This window comes from Anguilla anguilla, chromosome 4 (assembly GCF_013347855.1).
Source record: "Anguilla anguilla isolate fAngAng1 chromosome 4, fAngAng1.pri, whole genome shotgun sequence".
In the NCBI taxonomy this organism is placed as follows: Eukaryota; Metazoa; Chordata; class Actinopteri; order Anguilliformes; family Anguillidae; genus Anguilla; species Anguilla anguilla.
In genome coordinates, this window is record NC_049204.1 from 37,072,070 (window position 1) to 37,088,944 (window position 16,875).

A 16,875-nucleotide genomic window follows, 5' to 3' on the forward strand; every position below is an offset into this window, starting at 1 on the left:
AAGGTTGTGTGTGTTGCTGTTGGTTTCGGAGCCTTGAAGAAGAAAAGTTTTTCTCTTTTCATTTTCATTTTGGTGATGGTTCCTTGGTTATGTGTTTTTAGCTGGTTTACTTTCATCCCATGGCACTTAAACTGGATGGGTGATACTTTGGCAAGGTCTGGCTTATCCGTCTCTCTCTCTGTTTTCTGGTATTTCATGATCAATTGTTTAATGTTTCGTATTATGTCTTCTGTTTTATAATTTAGAAGTAGTGAGCCTGCATTCAATAAAGAATGCATAATTTCAATACAATAATCTGAATCTAAATCTAAATTCAATTATCTTAAAACCTGATATAGAGCTTGTTTTGATTTGTTGGTTGATTCCACCAGTCCACTGTAGACTGATCTATCAATGAATTTGGCTATTTAATCGATAATTCTCATTTTCAATAATAATTATTAAATTAAATCACACAAAATATATTTTACATGTAGGCTAAGTGAGGAGTTCTAGCATGCAATATTACTTGTGTTAATTATTCAGAGTGCTGAACATTTTAACAAGGGAATTGACTGTTGGATCCGCTGGATTCAGAAAATAAACATATTTTTAATTAATCCTTGCTTGATTATAAGTTGTTTTTTTTACCAAAAAAATGCGAGAGTACAATTAAAATCTTTCGAGAAGTAAACTCATGCCAATCGCTTATTTTATCTGTCCTCACACATTACAGGCATTTAGCAGACACTCTTATGCAGAGTGACTTGCATTTTACATTTATATAGCTGAATTTACTGAAGCAATTCAGGTAAAGTACCTTGCTCAAGGGTACAACGGCAGTGTCCTACCCAGGAATCAAACCTATGACCTTTCGGTTACAAACCCAGTACCTTACCCACTGTGCTACACAGCCGGTCCTTGCCTGACCTGGAAAAAGATCGAGGTTTGCAATCTTGTGGAACATTCCAACTGGGTAAATGGTCCTAGGAGCTAGGAGCAAGGAGCTAGGAGACTCCTGAAGGATGTATTCCTGCCTCTTGCCCAATGCAAGCTGGGATAGGCTCCAGCATCTCCCGTGTCCCTGACCAGGAATAAGTGGGCATAGACAATGGATGGATGGATGGAAGTAGTGAGCTACATTCAACAATGAATGCACTGTTTCAATTCATTAATCTAATTGATGTTTTTTTCTTAATTACTTAACACTGGACACTTAACACTTGATATAGTGTTTGTTCTGACTTGTTGGCTGATTCCACCAAGTTACTGTTTGACTGACCTATCAATGAATTTGGTGATTTAATTGATGATTGTCAATTCTAATAATAATTAATAAATTAGATCGCTTAAAATATATTTTAAAAGTACGTTGAATGAGGGATTCTTGCACAAAATATTGCTTGTGTCCAATATTCACAGTGCTGAACATTTTAACAAGGACATTGACTGTGGAACTGCTGGATTAAAAAAGAAACATTTTTACTGTATCCTCACTTCCGCGACAATGGCTAATGTTTTTTATTTACTAAGGTTTTTCAGAGGTTTCCAGAAACTGTTCGGATGGACTTATCAATGCTACGCTTCTATGAATATTGTACTTGTTTGAATATAAGTAAATGTTTACTGAGTTTAAAGGTTTGACAGTAATTATTTGCCAATTTCAGATGAGATATTTTTGTTTTTGCACCAAATATATTTTTCATGTTTCTCACTGCCAGATGTCTTTACTGTGATTGTGTGTGGTCCCCAGAAAGCCATTGGATAATTTTGGCAGTTGAATGCTTTCTGGTATTCTTCTGTACTATTTTGAGTCCATATCTAAGATTTTGGTATATTGTACACCTTACTGGACTGGGTGAGTATGGAGTTTCTTTTGAGAAACAGAAATTATATGTTCTTATAGAGTCACCTAAAGTTCCAGACAGATCCTGGCTTCGACAGAGCTGTGGGAGGTTCTTTCCATTTGTATTTATCTTTATATTGTAGTTGTTCCAATGGGAAATGTTAAAATGATCACATTTGGTTTGGCTAGTTAGGTAGTTAGGTAGTTCTATCATGAAAGCAAAATATGGAAAGATAGCAGTTCTGGCATTTGGATCCGCAGAGATGAGTACATTTACCTGGGAAATGACACTTCTGCTTCTTAAGGGTTGGAACATTTTCCTCTGCAACATAAGGGTATTCTGATAGAGGGATATAAACAGCAGGTACAAAAATATCGCCTTGAGTTGAAAATATTTCTTTATCCATATGTGGCATTTCAAACTCCACCCTGGGCGTGTCGAAGTGTCCTTGAGCAAGACACCTAACCCCTAACTGCTCTGGCGAATGAGAGGCATCAATTGTAAAGCGCTTTGGATAAAAGCGCTATATAAATGCAGTCCATTTACCATTTACCTTCTGTGATACAGCTGAGTTTTTGAGAGGGCACAATAATCTCCGATATCCTCTCTGTTGTCTGTGGGACAGTGAGTGACCATGTACCTTGTCTTGCAGTTTAATTAAATCGATACAGTTAATATTTGCTTTGAACTCAGGTGCTAAGCTCTTTGATCTGAAAACTTAGAGCTTAGCCTTGGATGTTCAATCTATTAACTGAAAAAGATTTCATATACTTGCGTGAGAGAGACATGTTCCTGCCTGGTTAAGGTGATGAAGGTATTGTGTGTGGGGTCCACTGGACGCAATGGGTCTGTTGTGCTGTTGGCAGCTATGTGGGGCCTGGGCTGAAAACATGATGTAGTGGGTCTGACAGACAATGCTGGAGCCCCTGTTCTTCAGTGGAGCAGTAAGGTGTTGTCTGTTGAGTGCGACATCCTCTAGTTTCTTGGCAAACACACTGTGTATGTGGTGGGAAAGGTGTTCTGGCTCACTTACTGGGTGGTGTGTCAGGTGGTGTGCCAGGTACATGTTGGGCAGTACAGCCTTGGGCAATGTCAGCGTTAATCTTCTGAAGTGAGAGGGTGTAAGTCCTTGAATAGCAGCAGAATAGAGATGATGATCTTGGAGTTGGTAAAGGCCTCAGTTTGCCTCACCTGATATTTTCCTCTTGTCCTGCCCCCGTTTCTCTAAGAATAACAAAAATTGTGATAGTTTCTTAAAATTGTTTGTTGCCTCACTCAAAACAACACTGCAGAACCGTAACCCTAACAAAAGATCTATTGACATAGATTGAAAAGACTGGCAGGACTGAGAGTTTCACTAAGCTATTATTATCATGCAAATTATTTTAATGGTGGTCATTTGTCCTTGTCTCCCTTTTTGTTCCATGGCAACAAATGAACTGCAAATACAATGCGACGTCAACAATGTGACGATGGCGTGTTCAGACTGAGAAGTCAGGAGCTAATGAGGAAACTGACTTAATGAGACAGAAGCTAATTAAAAAGAATCTCACCCATGCTCAGATTCACCTCTTCCTTTTTGGAATCCAGATTGAGTAGCAGGGGCTATTTAAAACTAAGGCAACAGAAATATTTACCAATGTCAAATTACTTGTCTTGTCCCCTCAAAGAAAGAGCATTGAGGAAATTCTTGCTCTTGATTTCCTAAACCAACAGGGGTGTGGGCAGGGGGGAGAGGGGATGGAAAGAAGAAAAACAAAAATATACATTGACCTGTATTCACTCAACATTTGTCCTTGACACTTTTTCTCCAGAGGATGCCAACTCCTAGTCATGGATATGGGCATTTGCTAAAGCAAAAAATATTAGCCATGTCCACCAATGCAACAATTATCATGGACTAATGAGTAAATGAGGTGAGCAACATTGCTCCTTTTAAGGCTAAGATAATCTAGTTCCAGTATAGTTTGTCACGACACACTTAACAATGCATGTGTCAGGGGAACAGAACTGCAGTGTGCAAAAGTGAAAATTATGATTACACGAGCACGCGTGTAAGTGAGGAATGTCATGTAAAAGTGTTTCTGCATTTTATTCATTGATTAATTCATACTGCAATATGCAGTGAGGCCTCCCTAATACATTCCCCTGGCACCCCCTGACTGACTCATCTGTCCTTTACTGTATATCCCATGCACCAGACGAAACAGGAAATCACTGCTTTGTGGGAGAGAGAGATGCAATGCTGCTGCTCATCACGCCATTGCACACTTATTGGTGCCCAGGTCGAATAATGAGAACGTCTGGAAAATAAACGTACAGCACCCCCTGTAGGGCCATAGAGGATGAGCATGGTCAGTTCCTTTGGGGGAACACCTGGGGCTTTGGCTTGGTGTACTGATCATAACTTTTGGCATGCTGTTTGGAACGATCAGCAGCTGCCTGTACTTTTTGAAATAAAGGTACAGTGAAGGTACAATTTTGTTCTTTAAGGCACAAATTTCCAAAATGTGCATTGAAAGGTACAATAATGTTCTTTGTGTAATAATATGAACCTTTTACAAGAAAAAACAGTCAAAATTAATTATTAAACCCATGGCTAGGGGTACAATTTTATGAACCTATAAGGCACCACCCCAGTGGCAAGTGTTGTAACTTTTTATGCACTTTTTTGTCCCTTTTTTCTGAGAGTGTCGTCTAGAAGGCGCAGCAGGCCCAATTGCACTATCAGGAGACACGCTCTGCAAACAGTTCCTGATTCCGTCCTGAACGTGATGCTAGGCAGATTGAGGGATTCTGCCACCAAGTAATCGTCTACTTCAGCAGGGTCTTAGGGTTTCAAGTGCTTGTGGTCTTGCAGTTGTGAACATGTATGTAAACAATTATTGTCCCTGTCATTCTTAATGTTACCCTGGCCAAGGCTTGCAGCCAAAATGAGTAGGCTTCTGGGTGAGTTGGTTTTGTATTTCATTTTTTTTCTATTGTTGTTCAAATTCTTAAATCCAGTCATTGCATGTTTCATGCATCTCATCAGAGGTGAGCGGTAGCTCCAAAATACTACTTGTTCTTCACAAGGGGAGGGCTCTTCAACTGCATGCACCCTTAGTGGGGGGGTTCAGCCCCATTGCTTTGTTGGTGAATATCTACAATGGGGAAGGTGAACATAAATACAGCCTAAGGATAGGGGATCTTCAAAACAAATGTATGATAGTTTTTATTTGATCTTTATGTAACCAGATAGATCACCTGGGAACTGGGTTCTCTTACGCAGTTACAACCTGGGAAGGGGATTCAGAGTTGGCTGATGTCAGAGTGATAAGGTGGCCAGGCATACAGGCAATTACCTGGGCGTTTGACCAGGACACCCCTGCTCTTCATAAAATTGGCTCTGTGAGTCACCATTGTTTTTACCATTTTGTCTGTAGGACGACACATTCTTTATCACACAGTATCCCATCTATGTGGTGCAGCACTAGGATTATATCTTGTACCAACTCCTCTTCCAGCAGCAGCTCAGTTTTTCTCCCATCCAAGTACAAACCAAAACCTAACCCAACCCAACAGCTGACTAATTAAATGTCTCCCCATTTTTGTTGAATGGGTCTGCGTTTTCTTTAATTCTCTCTCTTCTTTTGATCGTTTTTCTTCCTCCCATGTCCCATTTTTCAATTCAAACATTTGTCAACTTATTTCTGTATTTTCATTCCTCTTTGTACAAATTCACTGTGAAAATGATTGCAGCATGCTGAGTCCTTGCACTGAATGTGTGATATTTGTGAAAATAACCACATCCTTCTCTCATTCCTCATGGGTTTCCTGTTTAGGGATGAGGAACCTCTCTGGAAAGGTTTATGTTCACGCAAAGCCGTGGGAGAAAATGTTCAAGGATATAAGCCTCTCTTGGAAAAAATTGGAAGCAAAAATGTCATCGTATTTAAAAAAAAATCTAACAGACCCAATGTGTATCGGTAGTAAACCTTCATCAGGCACAGTGAAGAAGGCAAACATATACCTGCAAGAACAGGATTGTATGTAAGGAGCACAGTAGGTGTGCAGACACCTCATGCTTCATGACTTCTTTGCATAACACAAACTTTTCGGGATGAAATAGCAAGAAAGTACTAAATTTATATCATATATATAAGAGGTTATAGTAACGTTGCACAATGCATTTGTCGGGCCACATTTACAGCATTGTATTAATTTATTATGGCAGTACAATAGATATGGATGTTAAAAAGTGCAAAGAAGGGAAACTAAATTGGTTCTAGGTATAAAATGTAAGAATGATGTGGAAAGACTTATTTCTGTTATCTCTTCAGGATTAGCAAGAGGATACAAAGGAGAGATTATTACTATTATTGATAATAATAATAATAATAATAATAATAATAATAATAATAATAATAATAATTAATTGCCCTGCAATAGATTGATGGCCTGTCCATGGTGTATTCCCGCCTCTCGCCCAATGCACACTGGAATAGGCTCCAGCACCCCTCCCCCCTCCCCCTGTGACCCTGACCAGGATAATTGGGTATAGATAATGGATGGATGGATGGATAGATGGATGGATGGATAACTATAATAATGATACTAATAATAATGATAATAATAATAATACTAATAATAGTGGGCTACAATATATATTTTAACAAGGGGGCATGGGTGATATTAAAGGTTCTTTTTTCACTGATATCAGCAAGGACATTTTTCCACACAGAGGTATTAATGTCCAGAATAGCGTGTCGAGGCGTGCAACAGAAGCAGAGACCCATGGGTCTAAGCTGTCCAGGGTGCCAAAGAGAGTAGGTACAATGACATGATTATATGTGCTGATTGGCCTTTTCGTGTCTTTACATATGCTTACGTTCTTTTCTTCTGGCAACACACATTTTAAAATCACCTCCAGAAGATTTCATAAAATTGTTCTGGGGGCAAAAAAAGATTTTTAAACAAAATATCAAATTAGTAGGATTGTTATTTCAACCACTCTTTCATAAGAGTATCTATTTTTCCTTCAAATAAATCCTAAGGTATTGTTCCTCATCTAAACTCCATAGCGTGTCTGCACAAGCTGTAAAGCCCCCGAAATAGCCACAGTCCTTTGAGGATATTTATGAATTTCCAAAAAGCCGATATTTCTCCAGCTTGTCAGTCCAAGTGGCCTATCCAAAATAAAGCTAAATGCTATGAATGTATGAAACTTTACGTATAGAACGGAACCAATACAATATTCCCTTATGAAACAACGACTCGTTATCTCATGATTCACAACTTTAAGCGTGGATTGCAATGGGCAAGTAGAGCACTGCATTTATTAAAACCAATTCTATGATTTAAATGTAGCATACGTTCCGTTAAACGTTAAGCGTTAATCTTTTTATTACCGCGTTATCAAGGCGAAGATGTGTGTCCCGGGCTAATTGTAGAATTTTCTTGTCGTTTACACATTTTCAATCGTTTGAAGATCGGTGCATTCACACAAGTTAAGACAGAAAAACGCAGTGTTCGTACTAGCGTCGTAGCAGTAACCTAATCCAGAATTCTTATCTTGCAGTAATAAACGATTAATCCACAAAAACGAAGAAATATCGAATGAGTAGACCAGAACAAGGAGTGCCTAGCTATATTTCGGCTGAACCATTTTCGACATGCACGACATGGTCTCAGTTTTCAGATTACGGCAGACCACCCCTTTTCAGTTTCCTTTACCTAACAAAGCTAGTATGCTTGTTTTTCAGGAGAACTAGTCGTCAGTGCCTTGTTGACATTATTCATCAAACCCGCTTCTAGCCTACATCATCTGTTCGTGTTGACAGACGATATTTTGTTGACTTATTTATTACACCTAAAAAACACTATTGACATTTTTAAAGAATTACTGATATGTTGTATCGCCAATAAATATTTCGCATACTCCCTTCCACATAAGCGTTTCCTTATTCGACTACCAGTTGGTAAGATTTTTATGTTTTTCTCAAGCGCTGATTTCAGAACTGGACAGCTCCTTCGTCGCTCTACCTAACTTACCCCGGTTAAATGATTGACACAAGAAATAGCCATACACGAATCAAGGGCACTTTAGGAAACCTATAAGATAATGAAGGAGACGGGATTTAGGAGCACACGATTCTTTCTGTCCCTATGGTTTAGTTACTGCTTGTTATGGACAGAGGAGGGCGGAGTGTGTTTGCCACCAAAGTGTGAGGTACGACTCCGAGCATCAAAGTAACCGGATTTTCCCTTTTTTTTCAACCGACTCGCTCACATTCGAGCATCGCAGTGCAAGAGGGGCTGTGCAACATTTCAATAATAAAATCACCACTGTCAAGCGGATACAAACGAAAACAAGCCAACTACAGTCGCTTTCTAAGGAAAATATGAATTGATCTGCTGGAAACCGCCTTTCTTTAGATTATATTGACGATACAGGCTGGAAACAAGGGTGGATTCACTTGCCTACAGGTGAACACATTTTGATGTGATTACTGAAAATTATTTGGCTGGCTTTGTGCATGTTCGCACCTAACGGCAGAAGGTTAACCGGGGCTTCAATATTAAAGGCTAAACGATATGGCTGTTTTGATGTTTTCCTTACTCGTCCATGTGGGATTTGTTGTTGGATCAAATTATGGATATATGGAGTGGTCAGAGCACCAGAGAGACGCTGAAATCGGAGCAAAGCAACCCATCTACAGCACTCATATTAACAGTCAAGAACCACAGCATCATGCGCCTTATTTGCAGAAACCCGCGACCGAGCGCTCGGTCTTAGCACAGAAAATTGAGGAGGATCTACCCAGAGTGGTTACGGCTTTTCTTCATACAGGAGATTCGTCAACGTTAAAGCATGCGAACTGTTCACGGAGATACGAGCTGAGCAGACTGCTTGACAGATCATACATGACTTCCCATTATTCCCTATACAGTGTGATGGATACTGTGGTTCAAGCCGCCAACTTCCTCAATTTGATCTTGCAAGCCAACAGGTCCAGGGGGCACGATCTCCAACAAGACATAGAGTGGTACCACGGGTTAGTGAGCAGTATACTGGAAGGAGATCCAAAAATTCACCGGGCTGTGCTCACATTCAACAGTGACTCGTTCTCACCGGGTCCCCACGTCTTCCTGCAAGCCACGAGAGCGGGAAGCGAGATCGTTCTTCAAGATCTATCGTTCGCGGCCCACCATCACCTGAAGAACAAGACGCCGGAGACAGAATGGTTCCATGAGTTCCGGGACCGGAAAAACCCCCACCTGCATAGAAGAGTGCTGAGCCACGACATCAAATCTCTGGATGCCTCCCTCAGGAGAGGAGATAGCTATGTTATTGATAAAACTCAGATTAAGTGGTCGGCGCCTTACCTCGAGTGCGAAAATGGGAACTTCATTCCTATGTGGCTCCTCACGTTATCTGCTGCGTTCTACGGCCTAAGGCCAAACATGGCCCCTGAGTTCAGGTAGGCATGAATACCTCTCATGTCACGGAAGTGTCTGTGGCACAGGAATAAGAGAGTAAATACTCCACACTTTAATAATTGATGGATAGTGATTTTTATTGGTGTTCCTAACACGTTGCAGACCCCCCCCCCCAGTATTCATAACAGTACCGTCCGCAATCGTGTGTTCCATAACTAGCCTACAAATGGATTGATATCACTTAATGTGAAGTGTATTATACCGCGTTCTGCTCTCCTTCTGGAGACCATAACAACGCAGTGGGAAAAACAGAGTTGCCTATGAGCTTGAATAATGGGATAGTCACCACGTATCGCTCAATGAAAAAAAGAAAAAAGAAAATAGGCGATGCCATTGAGACGTAGCCTAAGTCTTGTCTATTCCTGTGAAAGGAAGCGCTATACTTCCCACAAACACCCCCAGACGCAGCAGACGTTATTTCCAAGGATGTCACTGCACTGACAACACAAGCATCACGCTAAAAGCTGAGAATATCGCTAAAATAACGGTTTTGTTATCCCTCCTGATAATCAATTATTATTTTTGTTCAATCTCGCCCGTATCTAAATGTACCATGACCGCCGTCTTCCAGTCGAAAATAAAATGGCATAGCAAGTACAATGCAACATGTACGCGATAAAGTCAGCGGTATATTGAATATCAGTGTTTTGAACCTACTGATCACTATGTGCATGAGGTGTCGTGGTTGGTGCTTAGTGAACACGCGTTTCCCCTGCATTTAATGTGGTAACCACCCCAGAGATGTCACTAGTTTTTTTTCCATTGCACAAAATCTGTGTCTTCATTATGTTTTAGTTTTCCGTTGAAATAGCTGTTTTTGCTGGGTGTTTTGTATCTGTTATTGAAAGATGATGTGCCATTTGTGTTCAGTCCCTCTTTTCGACTCGACTGTACAAAACAGCTACTTTGCAGATTAATTTATGGTAGTGTTTAGTTGGTATACCATAGAAACTCACGTCAAAGGGTACTGACAAAAACATAAACATAATAGTCTGCTCTGCTAATGTGATACAAGTTCAAACAGTATTGTTTGTTTGCGTAATTTCTGGAACATTCAGTTAGAGGACAAGAACAGTTATATGTTAGGCTACATTAAACATAGGGAGATAGCATATTTTGCATTATTAAAGAGTGAAGTAAAACCCAGACCAGGAATGGGAAGTAGCCTACATAATTTATACTAAATTACAATAGACTGGATTAACTCAATTTATTCTCTGAAGTACTGGAGGTCTGGCCTCAACTACAAAAATTAAGCAATATATTTTTGAAGGCAACAATATTCAATTGCAAACATTTTAAACATCACTTGTTACATGCAATACTTGGGAATTTTATATCAATAGCAAAATATGTTGAGGATGACTATGTTAGGTAGTACATTTCATTTTTGTCCTGTATAGAATGGGCAAGATTTGGATATATGATGGAAAATAATACTCCTTATATGTTAAAATGTGATATCTTCCCCATTGTGATACATTTTATTTTTGAGTGGATAATTCACAGAGATTCTCTTTTTTCCATGACTGAACATGCATTAGCATTAATATGAAGAAGCATCTTTCAGTTTATCTGTTTTGTGCCTGTTAAAACAATAGGAGTGTCCAATCTTATCCAAAATGGCTGATGTGGGTGCAGATTTTTATTTTAGCCCAGCACTATATTCCACTTGATTCTACTTATCAAGAACTTGATTGAAGACCATGATTCGTTAATTAGTTGAATAGTGTTGGACTTAAATCAGTTAGCCCTTTTTGGATAAGATTGGACACCCTGGTCTAAACTGTCTTGCTAGTTTTTTGGTGCAACAGATTTTGGACGACTGCCCTTGTCTTTAATGATCTTACTCCCAGTCCTTTGGATGTGGCATACTCCTGCTTATATGGTTTTACTCTGAGGCGCTAGTTAGACCTGCTTCTGGATTCTTTCATCAGACTGTTAGCCACTCCTTTAACCAACCCTGCACACCCCTGGTAAATGAAAAGAGGGTAAAAGCAAAATGCTAAATGTTAGGAGCATCACAGTTCAGGCAGCTCTCCAGATGAATCCACAATCAATATCATGATGAATAAATAATGAATGATGTACAACTGGAACACAAAACAATATTTAGCACAGCCTTTTATACTTAGATGATTCTGTTTTCGTTTTAGACATTTAATGAGTTCACTTGCTTGTTCAATGCACAGTAAGTTCCTATGGTCCCTGGTGGGGCATTCAGCTCTAGCACCAAGTGCAGTGATGTGCCCCACAGGGCAGATTGAATCCCAAATGCAGTAGTGGTGACTGTGGCTTGAAGCCTCTTGGAGTGACACATCAAGTATTTGGCCATGATGGCAACAGGGCATTCCTTTATTCAGCAATGCCCCAAGTGGTAGGGCCTACACCTGCGTGTATATTTGCACCAGTTGCTTAAGTTGTGCAGTTCTTCTGCACAAGCCACTGCAAAGGAGCTCAGGTTGTGGGCCATGAAGTGAAAGCAGCGGCAGCTGGCTTGCACACTTGTCAGATGATGGACAGTGTAGTATAATGGGTAAGGAGTTGGTCTTGTAACCTAAAGGTTGCAGGTTCGAGTCCCCGCTAAAACACTACTGTTGTACCCTTGAGCAAGGTACTTAACCTGCATTGCTTCAGTATATATCCAGCTGAATAAATGGATGCAATGTAAATGAGTGTAAGTCGCTCTGGATAAGAGCGTCTGCTAAATGCCTGTAATGACAGGTGAGTGGCAACTCTATCAAACTGATGGAGGCCATTGCAAAAATAGGACAGTCCTGCTATTATGACTGGGTAGTGAAGATAAATGAAGGCAAAAAGTTGTTAAAAAGTCACATGCATTGAGAATAAAATAGACTTCACGTTTGAAAATGTTCCCATGCTAACCTGCCTGCTGCCAAGATTCCTCCAGGTACAAACTCTCTGCGCAGGAGAATTGGATGTAATGTTGTCTTCTCCCCGGGAAAGTATTAAGAATGTTACAGGCCTTCCCATCCATTGGTTAGAGCCAGCTGCAAAGCCCAGTGAGGAACAATATGCAATCCACACACTGCTTGTGTTTTTTGGCACCAGTGGAGACCACTCCCTCCTGTGCTGCACTTCTCAGCTTAGTTTAAACTGCCAGTGCAATGCCACGCAAAGTGGTGTTGATAAAAAAAATGTAAGCAACAACAGAAATGTAACACGTATCTAAAATGAACCCTAGTAGGCCACACCAAGTTCAGAAAATGCGAGCCAAGCAGGGCTGGACTGGGCAGGGGATGAACCTGTTTTATATATTATTATTATTATTACCATATGTATATATTACTAGCATTCAAGTGCTCTTATCCATAGTGACTTAGCCAACATTTGCATTTTATGCAGTATCCATTTATACAGGTGAATATATACTAAAGCAATTCAGGTCCCTTAGGACACAACAGCAGTATCCTAACTAGGATTCAAACCTGCAATCTCTAGGTTCCAAGCCACGTTCCCTACCCATCATACTACACGGCCACCCAAACCAGGTGCGTCACAAGATGTGCCACTTTTTAAACACGTCTGCATTTCAACCAAGTATCTGATTTGTCTGCTACTGTGTCACAAGTTGTTCTGGTCTTGATTGAAGTTGAATAACAAAAAGTCTTCCTCTTACGAAGACATATGTGCATCCTTTACCAAAAGAAGCAAGTGAGGACTCATACTTCATGCTTTGAATTCTTTAACTTTAACACTTTGACTTTCCTATGTATGGCGGTTGGTTAACAGTGTCTGGGTCATAAAATGGAAGGCAGGACAAATATTTTCATATTTTCAGGCATATGAGCACCTGGTTCGTCAAACCAAATCCATGATTTTATTCAGATCTATGCGTCTTTTAAATAATATTTGTATAAGCAGTTGTGCTATGCTGGAAGAGTTCCTTTTTTATCATGTATTTATTATGGAGCCATGTCCCTAAGGAAACACATGCCATTTATTCACCTCCAAAATATACTGTGGCTTTTGTGCACTATGCAATGCTATAGCCATTTACTGTGCTTGACATTCTTCTGTTATGGGGCTGATTTCCATTTTAACGCCTATTAACTTTCTTCATAGTGTTGATTATTAATCCATAAAGTATTCCTAGCGTGTTTAACTCCCCCTAAATATATTAAAAAAGAACTTCTCTCCTACATAAAATGGGATTCTGATGGTGATCTTTATGTCATTTTATAACATTGGGAATTCATTATTGTATTTATTTTAGTACAGGGCAGTCTGACCAAAAATAATGTTCAGTTGTTGAGGAAAAATGTATTTAAGCTCATGGTCAGAAATGTTTGTGATGAAATAATCATCACTACAGTTTAAGAAAAACAATCTCTCCCTCTCGCTCTCACTCTCAGCCTGTAGTATATTACCGCTCCATTATATTTGGGACAAAGACATATTTTTTTTCTTGATTTGGCTCTCTGCTCTGCAATTTTAGATTTGTAATCAAACAATTCAAACTGGTTAAAGTGCAGATTCCCAGCTTTTCAGCTTTTATTGAAGGATATTTTTATAAACTTTGGTTTTACCATTTAGAAATTACAGTACGTTTTATACATAACCCCTCTCCCCATTTCAGGACACCATAATGTTTTGGACAAATGGTTTCACATGTGTTAATGGAGGTATAAGAGAGATTTTTGTATTTAGGCTTGATTCTAGGCTTTTGATTGCCTTTGCAGTCTGTTATTGGCATTTGTGAACATGATGACCAAACAGAGCTGTGCCAATTAAAGTCAAGGAAGCCATTATAAGGCTGAGAAATGAGAAACAAACAGTCAGAGACATAGGCCAAACCTCAAGCTTACCAAAATGAACTGTTTGAGATATCATTAAAAAGAAAGAGGGCACTAGTAATCGCAAAGGGCCTGGTCGGCCAAGGAAGACCTCAACAGTTGATGACGAAAGAATTCTCACATACTTCAGGAGGCAGGCATGGATGTGTCAGTAACTACTCTCCACGGAGAACTTCAGGAACAAAAGTACAAAGGCTACACTGCAAGATGCAAACCACTAGCTAGCCCCCAAACAGAATGGCCAGGTTACGGTTTGGTGAGCAGTACCTAAAAGAACCTGCAGAGTTCTGTATAAAGGTCGACTGGACAGATATGATCAAGAATGACTTGTTTCAGAGTGATGACCAAAGCAAAGTGTGGAGACCAAATGACACGGCTCAAGATCCAAAGCACCCCCCTTATCTATGAAACGCGGTGGTGGGGGTGTTACTGGCTTACTTGCCTTCACTGATGATGTAACTGCTGCAGCAGAATGAATTCTGAAATATCCGGAAGCATGTTATCTGCTCAAGTTAAAACAAATGCCTCCAAACTCATTGGATGGAGCTTCATCCTACAGCAAGACAATGATCCCAAAAATTCTGCTAAAGCAACAAAGATTTTCATAGCCAGACACTAGAAAATCTGTGATTGACCAAGTCATTCACCTGATCTGAATCCAATTGAATACACGTTGCATATGCTGAAGAGAAAACTTAAGGTGCCTAGCCCCCAAAATAAGCAGGATCTGAAGATGGATGCAGTACAAGCCTGGAAGAGCATCACCAGAGAAGATAGTCAGAATCTGGTGATGTTAAAGGGTCACAGACTTCAGACAGTCATTGCATGCAATGGATATGCGACACTACTTTAATTTAAACAAAATGAGTGTGTCCCAAACATTATGGTGCCCTGAAATGGGGGAGTGGGGCTATGCATAAAAAAATGCTGTCATTTCTACAAGGTGAAATCAAACTGTAATACCCTTTACTAAAAGCTGAAAATGTGCACTTTAACCAGATTGAACATGAATTGTTTGATTACAAATCTAAAATTGTGGAGTACAGAGCCAAGTAAACAAAAATGTCTTTCTCCCAAACATTATATATATATATACATTTACAGGTTGTCAGGTTTGGTCCAGTGGTTGCAAGCAAGGCATAATGTGAGCATTGCTATGAGTTGAATTTAAAGGAAAATTGCAGCGTTTATAGAGTGCATCAGCAGTCCCAGAGAAACTGCAACTTCATGCATAAGTGATAAGAGCAGTACATCAGTTGCCCCATGATATCGATTATGTTTTTGATCTTGTAGTTATTAAAGCAGAGCTGCCCAATCATAGACTTGGGAACCCCTGTGTATTCATTTGCCCATGTGACCTTTGAAGCACACCCCTCTACATCCAGCACTGCAATGCTTAGCATAGTTAATTCACACCTCAAACAAGTTCTTGTCTCTTAGTTGAGAGTTCTCATATCCAAGTCTCCCCTTTCAGACCTACCATGGTGTCAAAGATGGGAAGTGCTATCATGTGAAACCCAGGAATACGTATTTTTGTTCCATCCATCCATCCATCCATCCATCCATTCTCTAAACCACTTACTCTTGAGGTCAGGGTCACGGGGGTGCTGGAGCCTGTCCCAACAGACATAGGGTGATAGGCTGGAATATACCCTGGTCAGGTCCCCAATCCATCACAGGGCCCACACAACATTTACTCATTTACTCAGTCATATATAAGGACAATTTAGACCCCCCAGATAGCCCAACCTACTGGTCTTTGGACTTTGGTAAACTGGGGTAACGAAACAAAGCCCACTCAGACATGGGGACAACATGCATGTCCTACACAGAAAGGCATTTGACTGGGATTCAAACCTTATTGCTGTGAGGCAATGGCACTACTTGCTATATCACCATGCTACGCTTGCTTTTTGTTCTCACTCAAATTATTATTTCCAGTTTCTAAAGAACTGTTTAATTGAGCTTTAGGGGAGCTGTAGATGAGGTTATATTACAAAAACCTCTATAGTTGACTTATGGTTTTATTGATCGATTGACTGACATTCAAAATCATGCTGGAGGTCCGAATGCTGAAAGTATGAACATCTGATTGATGTAATATCTGTCACTGAGAAACAAGGGAAAAGGCAATGGCAACAAACCAGGCCTGCATTCTTCATGAATCAAAAAAGAGATGGACGCACATAAATGCAAGCTTTCAACTATTTTAATTATGGAATTGATTGGAACAAAGCCCAGAAAGGGCAGGGGTCCATATTTGTTTGGTGTACAGTACAGTATATTGGCTATGGGGAATATGGAGCTTGTATGGAGATTGAACACCTCCACCCCCAACTGTAATTTTGGAGAGTGGCTTCAACACCAAGACATGAGGTAAATGTGTGTGTGTGTGTGTGTTGCATCTTTGTATTCCTGTGTCTATGCGCATGCATGCATATTTGTATGTGTGTGAGAAAAATTGATAAGTCAGGGAGTTTTTCCTTGCCAATGTTTCCCTAGGCTTACTCTTTGGGGGGCGGTTCTCTGTAAAGCTGCTTTGTGACAAAGCTCCTTTGTTAAAAGCGCTATACAAATAAAATTGAATTGAAAATTGAATTGAATAAATCTAAAGAATCTTTATTGTCTGCTGTACACAGAATTTTTCTGGACTTTATAGTTTGTATCTTCATAGTAGTTACAATAAAATACTGGCAGACATATTTGACGACAACCAATATTAAAAAAGAGGTACATCATCATAATCATAA

The 16,875-nt window shown here is 39.9% G+C and overlaps 1 protein-coding gene across 2 annotated transcripts in view; it reads left to right on the forward strand.

Moving 5' to 3' along the window:
* Positions 1–7,792: 7,792 nt before the first annotated feature.
* The window catches only part of gpr158a (G protein-coupled receptor 158a), a 109,072-nt gene continuing 99,989 nt past the window's right edge, over positions 7,793–16,875 (forward strand). Inside the window, exon 1 of one of the 2 annotated variants that reach the window (XM_035415434.1) lies at positions 7,793–9,289. In XM_035415434.1, coding sequence (XP_035271325.1) covers positions 8,403–9,289 — 887 coding nt within the window. In that variant the 5' untranslated portion in view covers positions 7,793–8,402. The remainder of the gene's footprint in view (positions 9,290–16,875) is intronic. The other variant, XM_035415433.1, reaches the window with a different exon arrangement.